The sequence below is a fragment of the Danio rerio genome, chromosome 22, assembly GCF_049306965.1.
Source record: "Danio rerio strain Tuebingen ecotype United States chromosome 22, GRCz12tu, whole genome shotgun sequence".
Taxonomy (NCBI): domain Eukaryota; kingdom Metazoa; phylum Chordata; class Actinopteri; order Cypriniformes; family Danionidae; genus Danio; species Danio rerio.
This window is the reverse complement of record NC_133197.1, coordinates 8,490,837-8,510,165: the sequence shown is the minus strand read 5'-3', so window position 1 is coordinate 8,510,165 and position 19,329 is coordinate 8,490,837. Positions and strand designations below refer to the sequence as shown.

At 36.6% G+C, this 19,329-nt stretch overlaps 2 protein-coding genes across 6 annotated transcripts in view; one reads left to right on the top strand and one right to left on the bottom strand.

Moving 5' to 3' along the window:
* LOC141380169 (uncharacterized) overlaps positions 1-3,205 on the bottom strand; it is a 13,162-nt gene extending 9,957 nt beyond the window's left edge. For both annotated transcript variants that reach the window (XM_073937281.1, XM_073937279.1), the window contains exon 1: positions 3,028-3,205. The gene's annotated coding sequence lies outside the window, so the exon portion shown is untranslated. The remainder of the gene's footprint in view (positions 1-3,027) is intronic.
* On the top strand, positions 773-19,329 carry LOC137488999 (pregnancy-specific glycoprotein 22-like). 4 transcript variants are annotated; one of them, XM_073937256.1, is made up of 11 exons: positions 773-904; positions 1,199-1,261; positions 1,850-2,167; positions 3,086-3,211; positions 4,140-4,181; positions 4,661-4,975; positions 5,624-5,923; positions 6,279-6,584; positions 7,053-7,358; positions 15,793-16,110; positions 17,587-19,329. In XM_073937256.1, the coding sequence occupies exons 2-11, from the start codon at positions 1,216-1,218 to the stop codon at positions 17,652-17,654; spliced, it is 2,145 nt and encodes a 714-aa protein (XP_073793357.1). In that variant the 5' UTR covers positions 773-904; positions 1,199-1,215; the 3' UTR covers positions 17,655-19,329. The 4 variants fall into 4 exon arrangements, with proteins under 4 accessions (XP_073793357.1, XP_073793358.1, XP_073793359.1 ...); XM_073937257.1 differs by lacking the exon at positions 15,793-16,110; XM_073937258.1 differs by lacking the exons at positions 4,140-4,181; positions 4,661-4,975; positions 5,624-5,923; positions 6,279-6,584 and having other exon boundaries at positions 1,140-1,261.

Sequence of the window (19,329 nt, the reverse complement as noted above, 5' to 3'; positions counted from 1 at the left end):
TGATGAAGTCGATGAAGTGCTTCTGCATTGTGATATTTCAGTACCGGTTTGTGTTCCGGTTCTAAAGAAGACACATATACAACAACAATCTTGATGTCTTTATGTGAAGGGCAGAAAAGTCAAGATTCAGGATGCAAATGCAGCTTCATTTCAAAATATAAAAAATAAACTTCAAATGCAAAATGGAGGAAAACAAGGCAAATCATTACCAAAGCAACAAAACGTCAGATAAAATCACGACTAAACTAAACCCAGAAGAGGACAGAACTTAAACTAAACATCTGCAGACAACGAAATGATGGAAAAGGACGCCCTCCAGTGTTCATTTAAGGGCACTGCAAGTGTTTGTGACAATCTCACAATTTTGCCATATATGGCATACATGACTCTAGGGTTTTTGTGATAGTTACTTCTGTTTAGTTATGTAGTCATGTGCATAAATCACAACATGCATCTCAAATTTTCATCTTCAGAAAGCAGTATAGTGTCATGTGTTGGTTGGCCATCTCATTTTTGAGTTGTAAAAAAATCCTCCTATTTTGCCAGTGCTTTATACTTTTTTTAGATACGAAATATCAAAAGTTTTTGTCCCGTTTTTTTTCCACACACGCTATTAAAAGAACCATGTGAAACTGAAAGTAAAATCGCCGGATAAATGCAAACGGCAGACAGCTGTGAAATGTAACACTGGCACCAGGAATCCCCCGGCCCTTTCGCCTCCTGGTCCGCCCCTGCCAGGCAGTGTTAAATGTCAGCTGTTGCATGTTTATTTGGCGCATGGTCCGACGTATCGCCAGTATGGATGAAATGAATCAGTTCATAATTCTCTTAGCATGTCTTATTGCTTTAGGTTAGATTTGTATATTTTCTGGGATACTTTTTTCTGAGTCAAAGTGACTGTCAGGTACGTTTCAAAGTGGCTCAAAGAGAGAAACTTCAGTCCGTTTTGGTGAACTGTTGAGAAGTCTACTTTAAAGAACCGGTTCACTAAAACGATTCGTTCAAACGAACGGGACAACAGTTTTACGCCTAGCAGCAGACTCGAACATGAAAGACTTGAATTTTAAACAAACGTATTCTGTCATATAGAGTTATTTAAACATCTCTCCACGGTTCTCCAGATTTGTTGTTTCTTTCAGAAAACGCGCTGGGTGTGCCTTAGAAACTCACTAATACTGTTTTTATAAACCTGATTTAGCTGGAAACCGCAGCAATATGAAGATCATTTTAGGGATCATTCTGTTTCAACTATTAACATGCGGTAAGTGTGCGGTTTGTTCAGTCATTAATAGGCCTGCTTTGGGTTTCACACAGCATTTTAACTAACAGTGTATTTTTAGCCAAATTTCCCTGCACCCCATGATGCCTTGTGTGAAGAGTTAGTATGTCCTTTACATTGCATAATCATTTTCTCTAAGGGAAGTACTTGTAATTACAGTAACTACTTTTAAGAATATTATATATATATATATATATATATATATATATATATATATATATATATATATATATATATATATATATTCAAATCAAGTAATGCTTTCATAAATAAATTATTCCATCATTTTGTTTGAAACATTTATTATTTCATAATAACCTGATGCTTATATACTGTACATGTATTCTTCTTCTTCTTCTTCTTGATTCTTTGTATTGGCAGTGTTGAGGTATTAACTGCTCATTTCACAATTTGCTGATAATTAATATATTTGTTCTTTATTCATAGCTGAATAATTTAAAATAATTATGTTCAAAAGACGAGACTTAATTCTCTCCCTTTAAATGATTTCTCACTAACATTCTCAGCAGTGTTTCAGTCTCTGAGATGCTGTTTCTGTTTGTTTTGCAGGTGTGTTTGGTGCTGGAATTAATGTGCCAGTATCAGTGATGGAGGGACAGACTGTGACTCTTAACACTGATATTATTGATATAAAGGAAATCACTCGAATAATGTGGAGGTTTGAAACTTTAGTCATTGCTGAATTCAATAACAACAAAACCACTTATGCCAATGACCCTGAGAGATTCAGAGACAGACTGAAGCTGAACAGTCAGACTGGAACTCTGACCATCATGAACATCAGAACCACAGACACTGGACTTTATAAAGCAGAGATCAACCACATCACTGGCACTTCAAAGTGGTTATTCAATGTTACTCTCAGTAGTGAGTTTTTCTTTTTTTTTTTTTTTTTGTTCTGTGAACTCTGATCCGGGAATTTTAGTTTTATGGTTTTTAACACTCTTATAGAGTTGCAGCTTTACAATATGACAGGTGACAGTACTTGCTTCACAATATGCTGTTGTGTTTCTGTAGGAATTTATACATAAACCGCTATAAAAGGCCCAAACTTTTTGGTTAACACTTGAGCGTTAGTCAACATACATCAACTGTAGATTTCTGCATGTATGTATCAGATTAAACTTCAGTTGTTAATTTTGCTGAACAAATGCATTACATTAATTAACAAATGTGAAACTATTATATCAGATTATATATGATCTTTGATGATTTGTAAAATGGCATTCAAGTCAGTACTTCACAGTTCAGTTAATAACCATTGTATTAAGTTAAACAATCAGTCTGTTTAACCCTTTGAGCAGTGAGGGGTTTGTAACAGTATGTGGGATTTTTATTTCTGAGCCCCTGGCAGAATCATCACACACAGGGGATTTAGAATGTACAGAAATTAGAATGTAACAGAATTCCAAAAGCTTGTTAGGTCACCATGGAAACCAATATGGAATACAGTGTAAAGTTCTCAAGTTCACACTTCACTCCAGAGAGACATTCTAAACTTACCAGTAAAAAGATTAAGAAACTGAACAATATTTAACATCATTGCTTTTCATCTACAACCTCTACAAACAAAGGGCAATCTCAAATCACATTTACAATGAATGATGACAAATTGACCATTCCAAGATGACGCATACTTTGTGCATAAAGATCAAATTGTATTCTTAATTAGATTTTTAAATCTTTATATGCAATTAATCAAGGATCATTAACAAACATCAACCTACCAGATATTCATTATTGGATGTTTATGGTGTTCATTCCTGACTGTTTTTTCTTGATCAGTTCCAGTTCCAGATTCAGGTTTATCTCCAGCTGCTGCGGCAGGAATAGCTGTTGTTGTTCTTCTGCTGGTGTTTGCAGGAGCAGCTGCTTTTATGTTTTACCATCGCCACAAGTTTCTTCCTAAAAGTAAGTGATGTAGTGCTGTTAATTGTATAATACATTTTTCCCATATATAATTGATAGATATGATAATATATAATAGTTTAATATTAGAAATGTACATTATTAATTTCATAAACCAAGTGTTTTTTAAGGCTTTATTTTGTCCAAAGCTACAGTATATTGTACAGTTGAAGTCAGAATTATTAGCCTCTCTGAATAATTAGCCCCTCTGTTTGTTTTTTCCCCCCCCAATTTCTGTTTAACGGAGAGAAGATTTATTTCAACACATTTCTAAACAAAATAGTTTTAATAACTTCAAATTTCTAATAACTGATTAATTTTTATCTTTGACATGATTCAGTTCTATTCATCTTTATTTCTACAGGGCTTTTACATTGTAGATTGTGTCAAAGCAGCTTCACATAGAAGATTAAAGTAAATTGAAACAGTGTCAGTTCAGTTTTGTGTTGAAGTTCAGTTTAGTTCCGTTCAGTGTGGTTTAATGATGAGTTCATAGTATTTTACTAGATATTTTTAAAGACACTTCTATACAGCTTAAAGTGACATTTAAAAGCTTAACTAGGTTAATTAGGTTAACTAGGCAGGTTAGGGTAATTAGAAAAGTTATTGTATAACAATGGTTTATGGTTTGTTCTGTAGACTATCAGAAAATATATATATAGCTTAAAGGGGCTAATAATTTTGACCTTAAAATGGGTTTTAAAAAATTAAAAACTGCTTTTCTTCTAGCTGAAATATAACAAAACAGACTTTCTCCAGAAGAAAATAACATTATCAGACATACTGTAAAATAAAAAAAATAAAAAATAAAAATATCAAAGGGGGCGGGCTAACAATTCTGACTTCAACTGTATGTTTAAATGGGGACTGCATGATTGATTCCAATTTCTAAGTATTTAATAAACTTTTGTTTTTTTGTGCTGCTAAAAAGAGGAGCAAAAAGGAGAGTTCGTTGTTCAACAATGTCAGATGTGTAAGTATTAAAGTATGCTATTGTAGAGTTGTTGTCATTGTTAGTCAGCATATAAGTCATTTTTAACACCAGCTCTGTTGAAATTGGTTTAGAGTAGCAATAACTGAAGTCTGTGTTTGTCCACTGTTGACCTGCATGACATTAACTAAATCATATTTGTGTTTGTTTATTTCTTGTTATTTTTTTCTCGTTTGTCCCTGTGATGCCATGCGTTTTTGTTAGCCTGCATTACATTATTATCTTGGCAATAATAAACTGCTTGTATCCTCAACCCAGAGTTTAGCTTGACCTAAACAGCACTGCACTTAATTTTCACATCAATACTGTAAAACAGGAGAATGGGAATGCCTGCATCTCTACTAATAAGTCAGTTTATGTAGCATCAATGGTTATTAGATTGTTCATGAACATTTAATCAAATACTAAATCAGATTAATTCGTAATATTCACATCACCATGTTTATGTGCTGCTGTGACAGATGAAGCAAAGATCGTGTCTGTGAAGGAGAGAGGATCTGTCACTTTACAGCCTTATGCTGTGATTCAGAGAGACGATCAGATACTGTGGATGTTTGGACCGCAAGAGACTCTTATTGCTGGAGTCAATAGAAAAACCAGAGAGATCTCCACAGGTGATGGTGCTGATGGGAGATTCAGAGACAGACTGGAGTTGGACCCTAAGACTGGATCAGTAACAATAACAAACACAGCAAGCGAACATGCTGGAGTCTATAAACTGAAGATCATCAGCAGCACTGGGACCTCATATCAAACATTCATTCTTACTCTCATACGTGAGTATCTCAAGTCTTTAAATAAAAGTCAGTGTTGAAGTGAAGAGCAGGTGCCTGTTCCATGATGATGGCTAAACAAAGTCAGGATTATGATGAGTTTTGAGTTGACCCTGATTATAAACTTATTCTGTTAACTCAGACTTTGATTCCGAGTTTATTAGTGTGGGCACATGAAGGCAGAACATAAGGAGCAAACAGCTAATCACATGCCTTGAAACACAAAGATACTGTGCTTGCCAGCTCAGTTCACAGGCTAAGATTAAACAGTTTAAACAAACAGATCTTTAACTTTAATCCAGGCCTTCTGACTCTGTGACCAAATATAAATAATAATTGATTCATTTAAATAGTTTGATTTAGTCAATTAATTGAATAAGCTTATTCTACACATTCCTGTAATTGAATACAAATTAACTTGCTATTAAAGGAAGAACTGTTTACTGTCAGTAATACTACTAATGTTTGTAATAACTGTTAGTTCAGCTCAAAATATGTTGTGAAAAAAATATAGCATTATGCATCTTTTTCTAGTGTCACTGACCTGTAAAGATTTGTTTTATATTTTTTTAACTACCACAAAACTAAACTAGCATCTAAATGAACTTTATTTTGTATTTCTCTGTTTCTTTGTGCTTCTGTGAAATGAAGAGGATGTGATGTCAGTGATGGAGGGTAGTTCTGTCACTTTAGACACTGACACTGTAATACAGAACGATGATCTGATCCTGTGGATGTTTGGAGATGAAGACCGTCTCATAGCTCAGTTGGAAAAGACCACAGATACAGTCGTCTTTCCTGATGAGATATTTAAAAGTCTGAACCTTGACAAGAAGACTGGATCTCTGACCATCACAAACTTCAAAAACTATCACACAGGACTGTACAAACTACAGATCAGCAACAGTGGCAAGATAACCTCAAGCAAGACCTTGAAAGTGCTGGTAAACTGTGAGTATTTCTGTGATGTTGATGCTTTGAAATGCACACATGCAATGTATTATTATCACACAACTGCAATGTGAGTAGTAATATCAACTGACTTAATGTTTTGTGGTATTTTTGTTAATAATGAAAAATTAATGTGTGTGTCTGTTTTAGTGCCACATAAATGTTCCCTTCTGACTTTATTTTCACTTAGAAAACTTAAAAAATTCATATGATTTCATATATTAATTTATTTTGCTTAAAATCAGAGTTAATTGGTAATACTGTATTCTAATAGGCTTCATCATGTTATTAATTCAGTTGGATTAGTTTTCCCCTTTGTAAAGTGATTGAGGATCTCATTTCTTTTTTCTGACAGTCAACAAAGTTACAGTGAAAGAGGGAAAATCTGTCACGCTAAAGGTTAATGGTGAAATTGCTAAAACAGATCAGATTCAGTGGCTGTACGAAGAAAACTCTCTTATAGCTGAAATCAAGGAAGGGAACAGGGAGATCCGTCCATATGATACAGCTGATGGGAGATTCAAAGGCAAACTGATGGTGGATGACAAGACTGGATCTCTGACTATCAATAAAACCAGACCCGAACACACTGGACTTTATACACTAAAGATCAACAACAGCAAAGAGCCATCAGAAAAACGGTTCTTTGTTTTAGTCAAAGGTGAGTCTGAGATTTAGCTCAAGCTTCTTCATGTTCAGACTTCATCCAGAGATGACGTCTCTGAAGAATGTCTAATGGAAATCCCAAAGTCACATTAATTAAAAAAGTTTGCATAAATTTATGTGAACAACTGAATAGGATAAACTTTTTTTTTCCAATAAGAAACAATGTACATTAACTATGATGGAAACATGCATGCACAGAGCATCTGCATCAAATATGTATGTGATTTTGTTTTAACAAATCATGTGATAATATAAATGACCTTGTGGTGCCACAATAATGGACAAACCAGCAGACCGATTAAATTGTAAATGATCTGAAAATGTATTTTCGGTCATACTAAAATGCTTTAACCAAAGTCTGTCATCACAGTGGTTCAGTATTATTTCCTCCAGTCTTTTACAGTCAACATTTAATTTTACATTGTGACTTGATCTAATTTCAACCCTTTGTTTTGTTTCTAAGCGAGTATGATATTAGGAAAGGAGGGAAACAACGTCACTCTGAATGTTCGTGCTGAATTACAAAGAGATGATCTGATCCTGTGGATGTTTGGAGACGAAAACAACCTCATAGCTCAAATGAACGGAGAAACATCAGAGAGCACATTTACTGAAGCCGACGAGAGATTCAGAGACAAACTGCTGCTGGACAAGAGGACTGGATCTCTGACCATCAGAGACATCACAAACGAACACTCCGGAGCTTATAAACTACACATCATCAGCAGCAAAAAGTCCATCTACAGCTCATTCAGAGTCTTTGTGTTTGGTGAGTTCAATGGACTTTACTAATAAAATACAATATGGGCATCTGAATTAGTTTAAAAAGCTGAAAACAAAAATGCTATTAGGAGCCAACAGCTAATTGGTAAGTATAACAGCCTTCCATTGCTGTTATCGCCAGAAATGGGGGTGAGCACGTATTTCACGCGTGCAATCAGAGTCCATGCATGCTAAAGTTGTTTTTAAGCAGAATGTCTTTATTTGTGCAGGTGAATTAAACAAAGCCTCAATCTTTGCTTCTCCTTTCTTCTTTATCATGTCAATATAACATTCACTCCATGTATACACAGCACATATCTAAACACTGCTGTTTTCTGGCTAGCAAACAAGTTACTCTGTAGCACGGTCAAAAACCGTGTGCTTTCCCATACCTGACGCTCTTCCTCGCTTACACAGGCACCTCAGTTATAGTTTTCAGTTAGTGACACCTAGTGGACAACATAAATCACTACAACACAAAAAATGGCTCCTACACACCGGCCCCTTAATTGATTATGGTAATTAACATAACAATTACAAATATTACGTAAAGGAGCCATAACAAATATTGAAGCACCACATGACTCAGACTGTAACAGTCCACATTAGTCATTTACCTCCAGCAACAGACAAAGCTTTCTTACTGGTCGTTCTAAAATACTACTCTTGGTTTTTACCTTTACAGTTCGTACCAGGCCCTTATCATCTGAAAAGGTTTCTAATACTCGACCAAGTGGCCATGAGCCACGAGGCGCAGTAGGATCCAGTAAAAGTACAATGTCCCCTGTACTAAAACTTCGACGTTCCTTTGTCCATTTTTGACGTTTTTGGAGTAGAGGAAGATACTCCCGTATCCATCTTTTCCAGAAAAGATCAGCTAGGTACTGCACTTGTTTCCATCTTCTTTTCACATAGAGATCTGTTCTTTCAAAAAGACCTGGTGGTAAAGCAGGCTTGCCTTTCATGAGAAGCAGATGATTTGGAGTAAGAGCTTCAAGGTCATTGGGATCACTGGATACCTTGGTAATGGGACGATCATTTAGGATTGATTCTACTTCACACAGAATGGTATGAAAGGATTCGTCATCCAGTGTTTGTTGGCGAAGTACAGAGCAAAGAATGTTTCTCACCATCCGAATAATGCGCTCCCATGCACCTCCATAATGGGATCCAGCCGGTGGATTGAAGCTCCACTGAACACCTACTTGAAGTAACTCCTTTTCAATTTGCTTGTCGTTCCATGCAAAAATGGCCTCTTTTAACTCTCTGTTGGCACCAATGAAGTTTGTCCCATTATCTGACCTGATGTGTACTACTTGACCTCTACGAGAAATAAATCTTCGTAGAGCATTTATACATCCATCTGTGTCCAAAGAATAGGCTACTTCCAAGTGCACCGCTCTACTTGCCATACAAGTAAAAATCACTCCGTATCGTTTTACTGTACTACGTCCTCTTCTAACTTCGATAGGACCGAAGTAATCCACACCAGTATTTGTAAAAGGTGGAAGATCAGGTGTAATTCGTTCAAGAGGTAGGTCAGACATCTTTTGTTCGCCCATCTTTCCTTTGTAACGTCTACATACAATACATTTGGAAATGACTTTTCTTGCAGCAGCATTAGCGTTTATAATCCAATATGATTGTCTGAGTTTGGACAACATATGATTCCTACCACAATGACCCAATTGGTCATGAATGTGATGAAGTAGAAGATTTGACACATGGTGATTTTTGGACAAAATGATGGGATGTTTGGCTTCGATAGGCATGGCTGCCTTTCTGAGTCTTCCTCCTACTCTGATGAGTTCGTCATCCAATACAGGGTCCAATCTGTATATGCTGCTCTCCTTCTTGACCCCACAGGAACCATGCTTCAGTTGTTGAATCTCATCTCGAAACTCTTGCTGCTGACTGAAGCGAACAATGGCTATTTCAGCCTCAAAGAGGTCTTCCAACGACAAAAATTGTCCACCCAAAGTTGCCTTGAATGACTTCATTTGTAAATCTATGTCTGATTTTGAAGCACTGCAATTCCTTTCCAGTAACAGTAATTCCTTTCTTTTGAGACATATCAGTTTCAGTAGCTTTTTTACCTTGAGCATCCAAGCAACTGCCACTTTCAGTTTTTTCCAGTCTGAAAAATGTGTGATAAGACAGTTACTGGCATTCTGGATATCTTGCATGATAACAGCATTCACTCTAAGATCTTTCTTGATCTCTGGATCATCATCTTCGTGCATATCGACAATTTGCTCTTTTGGGTGTAACTGATGCTCTTCTGTTCTCCAAAGAAAGCTAGGACCTGCAATCCATCTCTTACTGTGCATAAATGCCTTGATATGCATTCCACGTGAAGCATCATCTGCCGGATTTTCCTTGGTGGCAACATATCTCCATTGCTGAAGCAATGTCCTATCTCTAATGTAAGAGACCCTATTTGCAACAAAGGTTTGGAAGCGTTTGTCTTCATTTTTGATGTACTTGAGCACAGTTTGACTGTCAGTCCAAAAAACTGAGTTCTCCAATTGAAGTCTTAATTCCCTTCTCAACATCTGGTCCACTTTAACAGAGAGAACAGCTGCTGTTAACTCCAAGCGAGGAATGGTTAGAGTTTTAAGGGGAGCCACTCTGGACTTAGCAAGTAGAAATGTTACATGCACTTTATCATCACTGTTAATCATCCTAAGATAAGTAACCATACCATATCCTTTTTCAGAGGCATCTGAAAAATGATGCAAACAGGCATGCATGATTTCACCGAAATCTGTAGGTTTTAAGCATCGGCCTACTTGAAACTCTGACACTTCATCCAAATTAGAAATCCAACAAGTCCACTGTTTTCTGAGAGCTGGAGGTATTTCTTCATCCCAGCCCAGATTCTGTCTACACATCTCCTGTAGAAGCAACTTGGCGGGCAACATAAGAGGAGCAAGAAATCCCATAGGATCATAAACTGAACTAACAGTAGACAAAATTCCTCTTCTTGTGCACTGATGGGGTTTCAACTGCAGTTTAAATTGAAACGTGTCAGCTTCTGCACACCACTGAAGCCCTAAAGTTCGTTCTACAGGCAGCTTGTCCCGGTCTAAATCCAAGTACTGGATGTCTTTACTTCTGTACTCTTCTGGAACTGATTGTAGTACCTTACGGCTATTACTGGTCCATTTCGTCAAACAAAATCCACCCTTTTGACAAAGAGCAATAAGATCCTGCACCATGGCAATAGCAGCCTCCTCTGAGAAGATGCTTTTCAAGCAGTCATCTACATAGAAACAATCAAAGACAGTGTTGATCACTTCTGATGGAAAAAGTGCTTGATTGTCCTCTGCCGTTCGTCTTAATGCATAACATGCACAACTTGGAGAAGACGCGGCTCCAAACAGATGGACTATCATTCTATATGTAGTGACTTCCTGCTTCAAGTTTCCATCAGACCACCATAAAAACCGAAGAAAATCCACATCATCTTCTGCTACCTTGACCTGATGAAACATAGCTTGAATGTCAGCCATTAGTGCTATGGTTTCCTGTCTGAATCGTAACAATACTCCCAAAAGTGAATTTGTAAGATTGGGACCTTGCAACAATTGTTTGTTGAGTGAAGTATCTCTAAACGTTGCCCCACAATCAAACACGACCCTCAATGTTCCTTTCTTTGCATGTAATACTCCATGATGAGGAATATACCAAACCTTTCCATCATCACGATCTAATTGATGCTCTGGCACCTTTTCAGTATATCCTTTCTCCAGAACATCAGACAGAAAATGAGTATACTCCTCATGCAACAGTTGATTCCTTTCAAGCCTTTTTCTCAAACCATTACACCTTTGTTTGGCAACACTTAAGTTGTTTGGAAGTACAACATCATCACTACGAAATGGTAGCCTCAGGCTATAATGACCATCCTGCATTTTGACAGAGTTCTTCATCATTTCCATAAATTGCAAATCCTCCCTTGACATCTCCTCTTTCTCGACAACAATTTCATTGAAGTCGTGATTATACTGATTTTGGAGCAATTCTTCAAGCCTTCTGATAGAAATCCTATTAACAGTAACAGAGGGTGTACCAGTTTCATCCTCACAGTTACTGCTTGCTTCTGAAAGTCCATTAACAACCCACCCCAGTAGGGTTCTAATGGCATATGGCCCATCGCCATAGCTGTTTATTATTTCCCAAGGTTCCATTACTTGAGATGCATTAGCTCCAATCAGTAAACCTATATTGGCTTCAATGTGAGGAATTGTTACTCTGTCTAGATATGGCCATTTGGAAATGTCCTCCTGCGTTACAATATTGTCCGAATTGACAGGCAGTTTCTTCTGTGTGTACACTTCAGGAAGAGAGAAGAACTTATTACTGTTGATACCGCATACCTCTAAACCAGTTATGACATTACAAGACACAGGCTGTTCTTGCCCCATAGTACGAAGATAGATGTTAATTTTTTTTCCTCCAATGTTAAGCTCATTCATGAGCTGCTCTGAACAAAATGAGGCTGAGCTCCCAGGGTCCAGAAAGGCATAAGTCTGAATTACTTTCTGACTTTTAATTGATTTTACTTGTACTGGAATAATTGAAAGCAAGCACTTTTCATTCCCGGCCCCTGTATGGCCACAAGTTTGGGTAGAGACTATGCTGCTCCTCTTTTCAGTGTCCTTTGCCTGTGGAATTCCAGCTGCCAATTTGCGATATATGTGCAAAACTGTAGGATGCATTTGCTTGCAGACTTCACAGACAAGACGATTGTCACATTCTTTGCTTAAATGTCTAGATTTCAAACAGCTGAAACAAATTCCTTTTCCTTTCAAAAAGTCAATCTTTTCTCGTTGTGTCTTCTTCTTTAAAACATGACACCTTTCCAAAACATGATTGCCTTGACATAACAAGCAAGTCTTGCTTTCATCAATCTTGCTCACAAAACGAGTTCCTTGCTGTAAGTTTTTAACTGGAACTGAGGCAACAACATTTGTAGCAAAACTGTTTCCCTTGAATACCTTACCAGCTTTGCTTGCAACTTGTTGTTTGTCTTGAATACATCCAAACACAGGATCAGAAACGATCTTTGCATGTCGTTCGATGAAATCAACAAGATGTGAGAAATTGGGTCTGGCTTGGATCAGATCCATTATCTCACAGGCCTTTTCTCGCCAACGTTCTCTCAACTTGAAAGGTAACTTCATTACAACGGTTCTCATATTACTTGGCATGTTGAGCTCTTGCATAAAAGAGATGTCATTAAGAAGGTTACAACATGAGCGCAAAAACAAGGAATATGCATATAACCCTTGTGCGTCCTCAGCCTTTAACAAGGGCCAGCCTAAAGCTTTATCCATATATGCAGCAGCAATTTTAAAATCATTACCAAATTGCTCCTTCAGAAGATTCTTAGCCAATGGATAACCTATTTCAGGATCAAGATGTTGACAACTTCGAACCAGTTCTTTAGGTTGACCTGTGGTAAATTGCTCCAAAAAATACAAACAGTCCCTTTTATTGCGAGTTCTTTCCTCAACACCATGTTCAAATGCTCTCAAAAAGGATACATAATGAAGTGGATCACCATTGAAGACTGGAATCTCTCTATTTGGAAGTGTGTGAGGTTGAGCTTGATGTACAAGATATGCAGTGAGCTCCTCCTGCTTTTTCAAAATCTCAAAAAGAGGTTCATCGTATGATGTAAGAGGGTTTAAAGCTTGTGTTGCCATACTGCCACTGGAATGTTGTACAAACTGACTTGAGTCCTGATGTTGATTAGTGCTGGTGCCATAAGTGTTCAATCCTCCTATGTGCTGCATTGTTGTTGATTGTGATGGGAAGTTAGAAGTAGCACAAACTGATTGTGATGGGAAGTTAGAGGTAGTGCGAGTTGGTTGTGATGGACTGCTGTTTTTAGCTCCAACTGTGGCCACTGATAGTTGACTTGTTGGTACATATTCAGTAGCTTGTGGATTTAATATTTTTCTTCTTGTTGAATCAAAAATTCCATTTCCAATCACATCCCTTGACGTTTGACTCTTTGTAACTTCCTTTCCTTTTGAATGAGAACTACCAGTATGTGAGCATTTGCTTTGGCTGCCAACAGTACTCAAAACAGCAAGTTTTGCAGTAGATGCTGCTATTTCAGCATCCAATTCAAGTTGTTCCTTCTGTTTTCTCAATTCCTCTTGCTTCGTTTCAATTGCATGTTTAGATTTCAATGCAGCGGCACAGGCCATAAGTGCAGCTCTCTCTGCTTCAGCCTGTACACGAGCTGATGCAGTAGAAGAACTACTACTGGAACTGTGCTTACTATAGTTAGTGGCACCCTTTGAAACATTTGAAACACTGTCCTCTGGGACAACCTCATCATTAATATTTGCATCAGTAACCACTTCAGTTATTTCCTGACATGTGTCAGATGTGGACAACCATAAATTGACATGTTCAATAAACTCGTTTTTTGAAATCATTTTTGCCTTGTACCATATATCATGTTTCTCAATTTCATTATCAGGCAACAAAGTCAACAAAGATTCATGTGCTTCTTGAGCCTCCAAACATAACCTTTTGAAATTTTCAAATACACTTTGTACTTCATTTTCATATTCTCTGTTATTTTGCATCAACCTTTTAATAGTTTCTATTATTTTGTCTGCTTTGTTCAACTTTGCTTTCCTAATTGCTTGCAATGATTGCAGTTTTTCCAATAAGGCCTTTGCGGTAAGTTTAACTGGCCTTTTTTGCCTTTCAGGCTCACTATCATCATAAAGCTGTTGTTTTGACCCAGCAGATTCTTCCTCATTTAAACACTGTTCCTCCATATTACCACAATTTCAGAACAACCATACAGTACAAAAAATTGTCCAACCCTTTGGCAACCAATGCATTGGATTTACGCTTGTTTTGTGTGCACACATAATAAATGGCCATTAAGTTCAGTTATTGTTGCAACAATGTACCTTTAAATCCTGTGTTGAATCACCATCCAATGCGAATCCAACAGGAACAACGAACGAAGTCCAACGCAACTAGAACAGGAACAGCAAACGAAGTCCAATGCAACTCTATCAGGAACAGCAAACGAGATACACAGCAACTCCAACAGGAACAGCAACGAAGTCCAACGCCACTCCAACAGGATCAGCAAGCGAGATCCACAGCAACTCAAACAGGAACAGCAAACGAGATCCACATGGCTATCGGTCCCAAGTATAAATGTGTTCAAGAGCTGTCACTGACGTGAATTTATACTCACAGATCACTGGAAGCAGAGGTTTTTGACTTAATATAACAGCCTTCCATTGCTGTTATCGCCAGAAATGGGGGTGAGCACGTATTTCACGCGTGCAATCAGAGTCCATGCATGCTAAAGTTGTTTTTAAGCAGAATGTCTTTATTTGTGCAGGTGAATTAAACAAAGCCTCAATCTTTGCTTCTCCTTTCTTCTTTATCATGTCAATATAACATTCACTCCATGTATACACAGCACATATCTAAACACTGCTGTTTTCTGGCTAGCAAACAAGTTACTCTGTAGCACGGTCAAAAACCGTGTGCTTTCCCATACCTGACGCTCTTCCTCGCTTACACAGGCACCTCAGTTATAGTTTTCAGTTAGTGACACCTAGTGGACAACATAAATCACTACAACACAAAAAATGGCTCCTACAGTAAGTAATCTATAGGTCTAATTATGTGGAAAAAAATCAGCCTTTAGTCTCGTTACTCATGCGTTTTTTTTCCGGTTAGTCACAGATTTATCAAGGGTCGCCACAGTGGAATGGACCACCAATTACTCTGTTATATGTTTTATGTAGTAAATGCCGTCCAGCTGCAAACCCATCACTGAGAGTATAGCAACTTCAGTGCTGATAAACACCCATTTACTCTCTCATACACACACACAAACACACACACACACACACACACACACTGCGGCCAATTTAGTTTCTCCAATTCACCTATACTGCATGTATTTGGATTGTGGGGGAAATTAAAGCACTATTATTCAAAAGAAGGTAATGATTCGCACTCAATTGCTTCATTCTGTTTTTATTTTTACTTTTTCTTACATTTTTAGGGGTGATAACAGACTAACAGACGTTTCGGCACATCGTTTTGCACAGACGTTTCGGAAATTGGAGCACCAAACTGGAAAAAAAAAATTTCTGTTGGGCAACAGTCCTATCGGCTGACCTGTTACTTCATATTACTAAATAGTAATGCTTTCTAAGCAGTGCTTTATGAAGCTTCACAACATTTACAAATCTTTTGTTTTGAATCAGTGTTTCAGAGTGCATATCATATTGACAAAATTACATAATTTTAGTAAACTTTACATCATTTCACTATTAAAAAAAAAATAGAGATACTGAAGGACACACAGTCCCATGCAAATATATAGTATAACTTTACTTTTATCTCAGTCTGAGTAACTTTCTCTGTTTTCCCAGGTGAATCTGGTCCAAACACAGTGTCTGTGATGGCAGGAGAAAGCTTAATTTTGATCACTAATTTTAATATAGAGCGAGGTGAGAGGCCACAGTGGACATTTGATGAAGATGAGATGCTAGCATCTGGAAAGAACGGAGATGTCAGAGAGACTTTATACGGTGATGATATGAGATTCAGATGCAGGCTGGAGCTGCACCATCAAAGCGCATCTCTGACTGTGAAAAACACCAGAAGCAGCGACTCTGGAGTTTATCAGCTGACCTTCTGGAATAGAAACAAGAAAAACATTTGCTTGAAAGTCAATGTTACTGTTTCTGGTGGGTAACTAAACTCTAACTTTAAAATCATTTCATCATTTCAATCACAATTCATTATTAGTTTTTTTAAGTGCAAAATCCATTTTTTTCTGACATATTTGCTTATCTGAGGCCTTGAAATGACAATCTGCATTTTAATAAGGCCTGCAAGATCGCACTGATCCTGGCTTGTATTTATGAAGCTTCTCAAAGTCTTAAGTAAATTTCATGAATTCTCAGCACATAAGTATAAAAGCAAGTTATCAATCTGTTTTTATTTAATGACTCTTACATCAACAGTTATTTAAGACCGCTCTCTCAAATGGTTTAGAGTTGGCAGTAGGGGTTTGTGTTGGTGCTGTAGAGTAGAGAACTTTATTAGACACCATTTTCATTGACCCTGTGGGAAAAACCGAAGCTCCCGGAGGAAACCAATGCAAACATGGGCAGAACATGCAGACTCCACACACAAATGCCAACTGGCACAGCCGGGACAAGAAAAACAGTGACCTTCTTGCTGTGAGGTGACAGTGTTAACCACTAAGCCACCGTGTCGTCCTGAGGACTAATTATGCTTTTTAAATCCCTTAGAAATGACAAATATAGGCTCGGTTGTATTTTAAACAGGAAAAAACAAACAAATGACTTTAAATGAATCATATCAAATATAAAAATAAATCTTTGCAATCTTATCTGAAATATAATGACTGTACAGTTTAAACATCGCTTAATAACATCGACATATTTTATCATAATATATTGTAAATTCTTATATTTTTGTCGTTTTATTCAATTTTATGTAGTATTTTAACACTTCTGTTATTCAGCAAAGTTTAAAGCTTACAGTAGTTTTTATTTTTTAGATTGTTCTTATGATACTTAAAAGACCGCAATTATCATTTATAAGGGATTTACAAAGCATTAATAGTCCTGACTTTAGATTGGGTCACAAAACTGGATCAAGTTGAGTTAATAAAGCAATTTAGTAATGAAAAATGAATCATTAACAATGTACGAAAACACAATCTTTAAGCACATTATACATGTGCATACAGGCCAAGAAAACAGCAGTTGTAGATGTAGTTATTCATACTGCTTACTAACATCTATTAATGAAGAGTTAATGCTTAACAAATGACGAATTAACCATTTTCCATATGCTTAATAAATGATTCATAGTGTGTAGTTATGAAGTATTCCTGAAAAGTTTCTGAATTGGTAAATATATCTGTACAACTTAAGAGGGTTTGTGGTCTGCTGTCATATGTTAGCAGTGGTGGATGAAGTATAATTATCAAGCACTTGAATAAAGGTACAAATTCCCTGACAAAATTGACTCCAGTAAAAACAAAAAGAACACAAATGTGACAAGGTTGAATAATTTAGAAAATTGGTGATTTTGATCATCTCAGTCAGATGTTAGAAGTGATATTGCTGATGTACAACTACAGAATAGATGAAGATCTTCTCTCTTTTTTTCCTGTTTTTCTCTTCCAGATGACACCAGAAACACACTGAATGAATCAGTGAATATACAGATGCCACAATCGAGAAATCCTGAGTAATCTGTGAGTTAAACAGACCTTCCTGAAAACTCATAAACACTTTGAAAGCTGTAGATACGTTTGTAGATGTTTTATTCTAGTGCAAATATCCTAAAAAATCTTAAATCAAGAAGCATTTTCTAGACTAGACTTTTTAGTCTTGTTTTAAGAAATAATTAAATAAAATTAAGTGAGTTTTCTTAAAACAAAAAGTAAATCCGCCAATGGTGTAAGCAAAATAATAAAGTTTCCTTTTGACATAAGATTATTTAGTTTATTATATTGCTTGTTTTAAGGAAAACTCAATTTTGATATATTCTTTTTTTAAACCAAGACAACATGTGTTGCTTGTCTAGAGAATGTTTCTTGATTTCAAAATTTGTAGATATTTGGACTAGAAGCAAGGCAAAAATTGAGATAAGAAAATGATTTTTGCAGTGTAGTTGAACAGTTGAACCTGTGCGTGTTACTGAATTGCAATCATTAGAAAATAGGATGCGAGTGCAGCTATTGTTTAGTTTGAGAAACCAAGTTTTTTGACTATTTATTCAACAGAGGGCCACAGATGTCTGTTCTTTTTTGGGTTGTAATCAATTTTGTCTGTGATCTCAATGTTTGAAATGTGTTGTTACAGTACACTGATGTCTATTAAAGAGACCGTTTACCCAAAAAGGAACATTTACTCAATATTTACTCAACCTCAAGTCATTACAAACCTTTATTGATTTCCTTTTTCTATGAAAAATGTTAGAAAGCTGAAAATATTGACCTTCATTATAGGAAAAGCTGATATTATGGAGGTCAGTGGTTACAGATATCCAACATTTCTTCAAAATGTCTTCTTTTGTGTTCAGCAGAAGAGATGAAGCTGGTTTGTGACAAGTAAAAAGAGAGTAAATGATGACAGAATTGTCATTTTGGGTGAAATGTCCCTTTAATTACTGGTTAGAATGATCACTAGATAGGTTTTGCTATAATGTTAGGTGTGATTTAATAAAATGTGCATGTTTCCTTCTCAATTATTTGCATTTCAGTTTTGAAGTTTTCACATATCAGTGAATTAAGCAAAAGTAGTTGATGCTTCAGCAGTGACTTTCTGTCTGTTCACCACACAACACTGGGTCAAATAAAGACAACCCTGACACTTATTTTTTTTAAAATGTAAAATTAAATGGCACTTTCTAACCCAGTGGCTGCGTTTGCTTATACTTGACCCAATGTTGTGTTATGACATTCAGCATTTTAGAGTGAGCTAAATGTTAATCAAATCTCAATTTCTGAAACATTCAGATATAGAGTCAGAGTTTGATGTACACAACATGGAAGCTCTTAGCAACATTGCTGAATCTAAATATGCATGAATATAGTTTTGCTGCATGCAGGTCAGCATAAGATAAGCGTGGAATATATTTTGACTCGTGTGCACGCATTTATTTTTGAGACTGTGCTCAGCTCTCATTTTGACTCATTTTACCCTCGGTACTTTTATGACCCAGCGGTCAGCAGCTTCCCAGAAACGGCCACATCTATTAAGATATGACAGCTTTAAACAGGTTTCTTTCCATCTAATGCTTTATTTTCTTTTACTTTTAAAGGCCAGGTACTGTGTTTAGAAATTATTTTCTTGATGTAAATAAAGTGTGTGTGCTGACTTAATGTTTCCAGAGATAATAATAAAGTTTTCTTTTAAGACCAA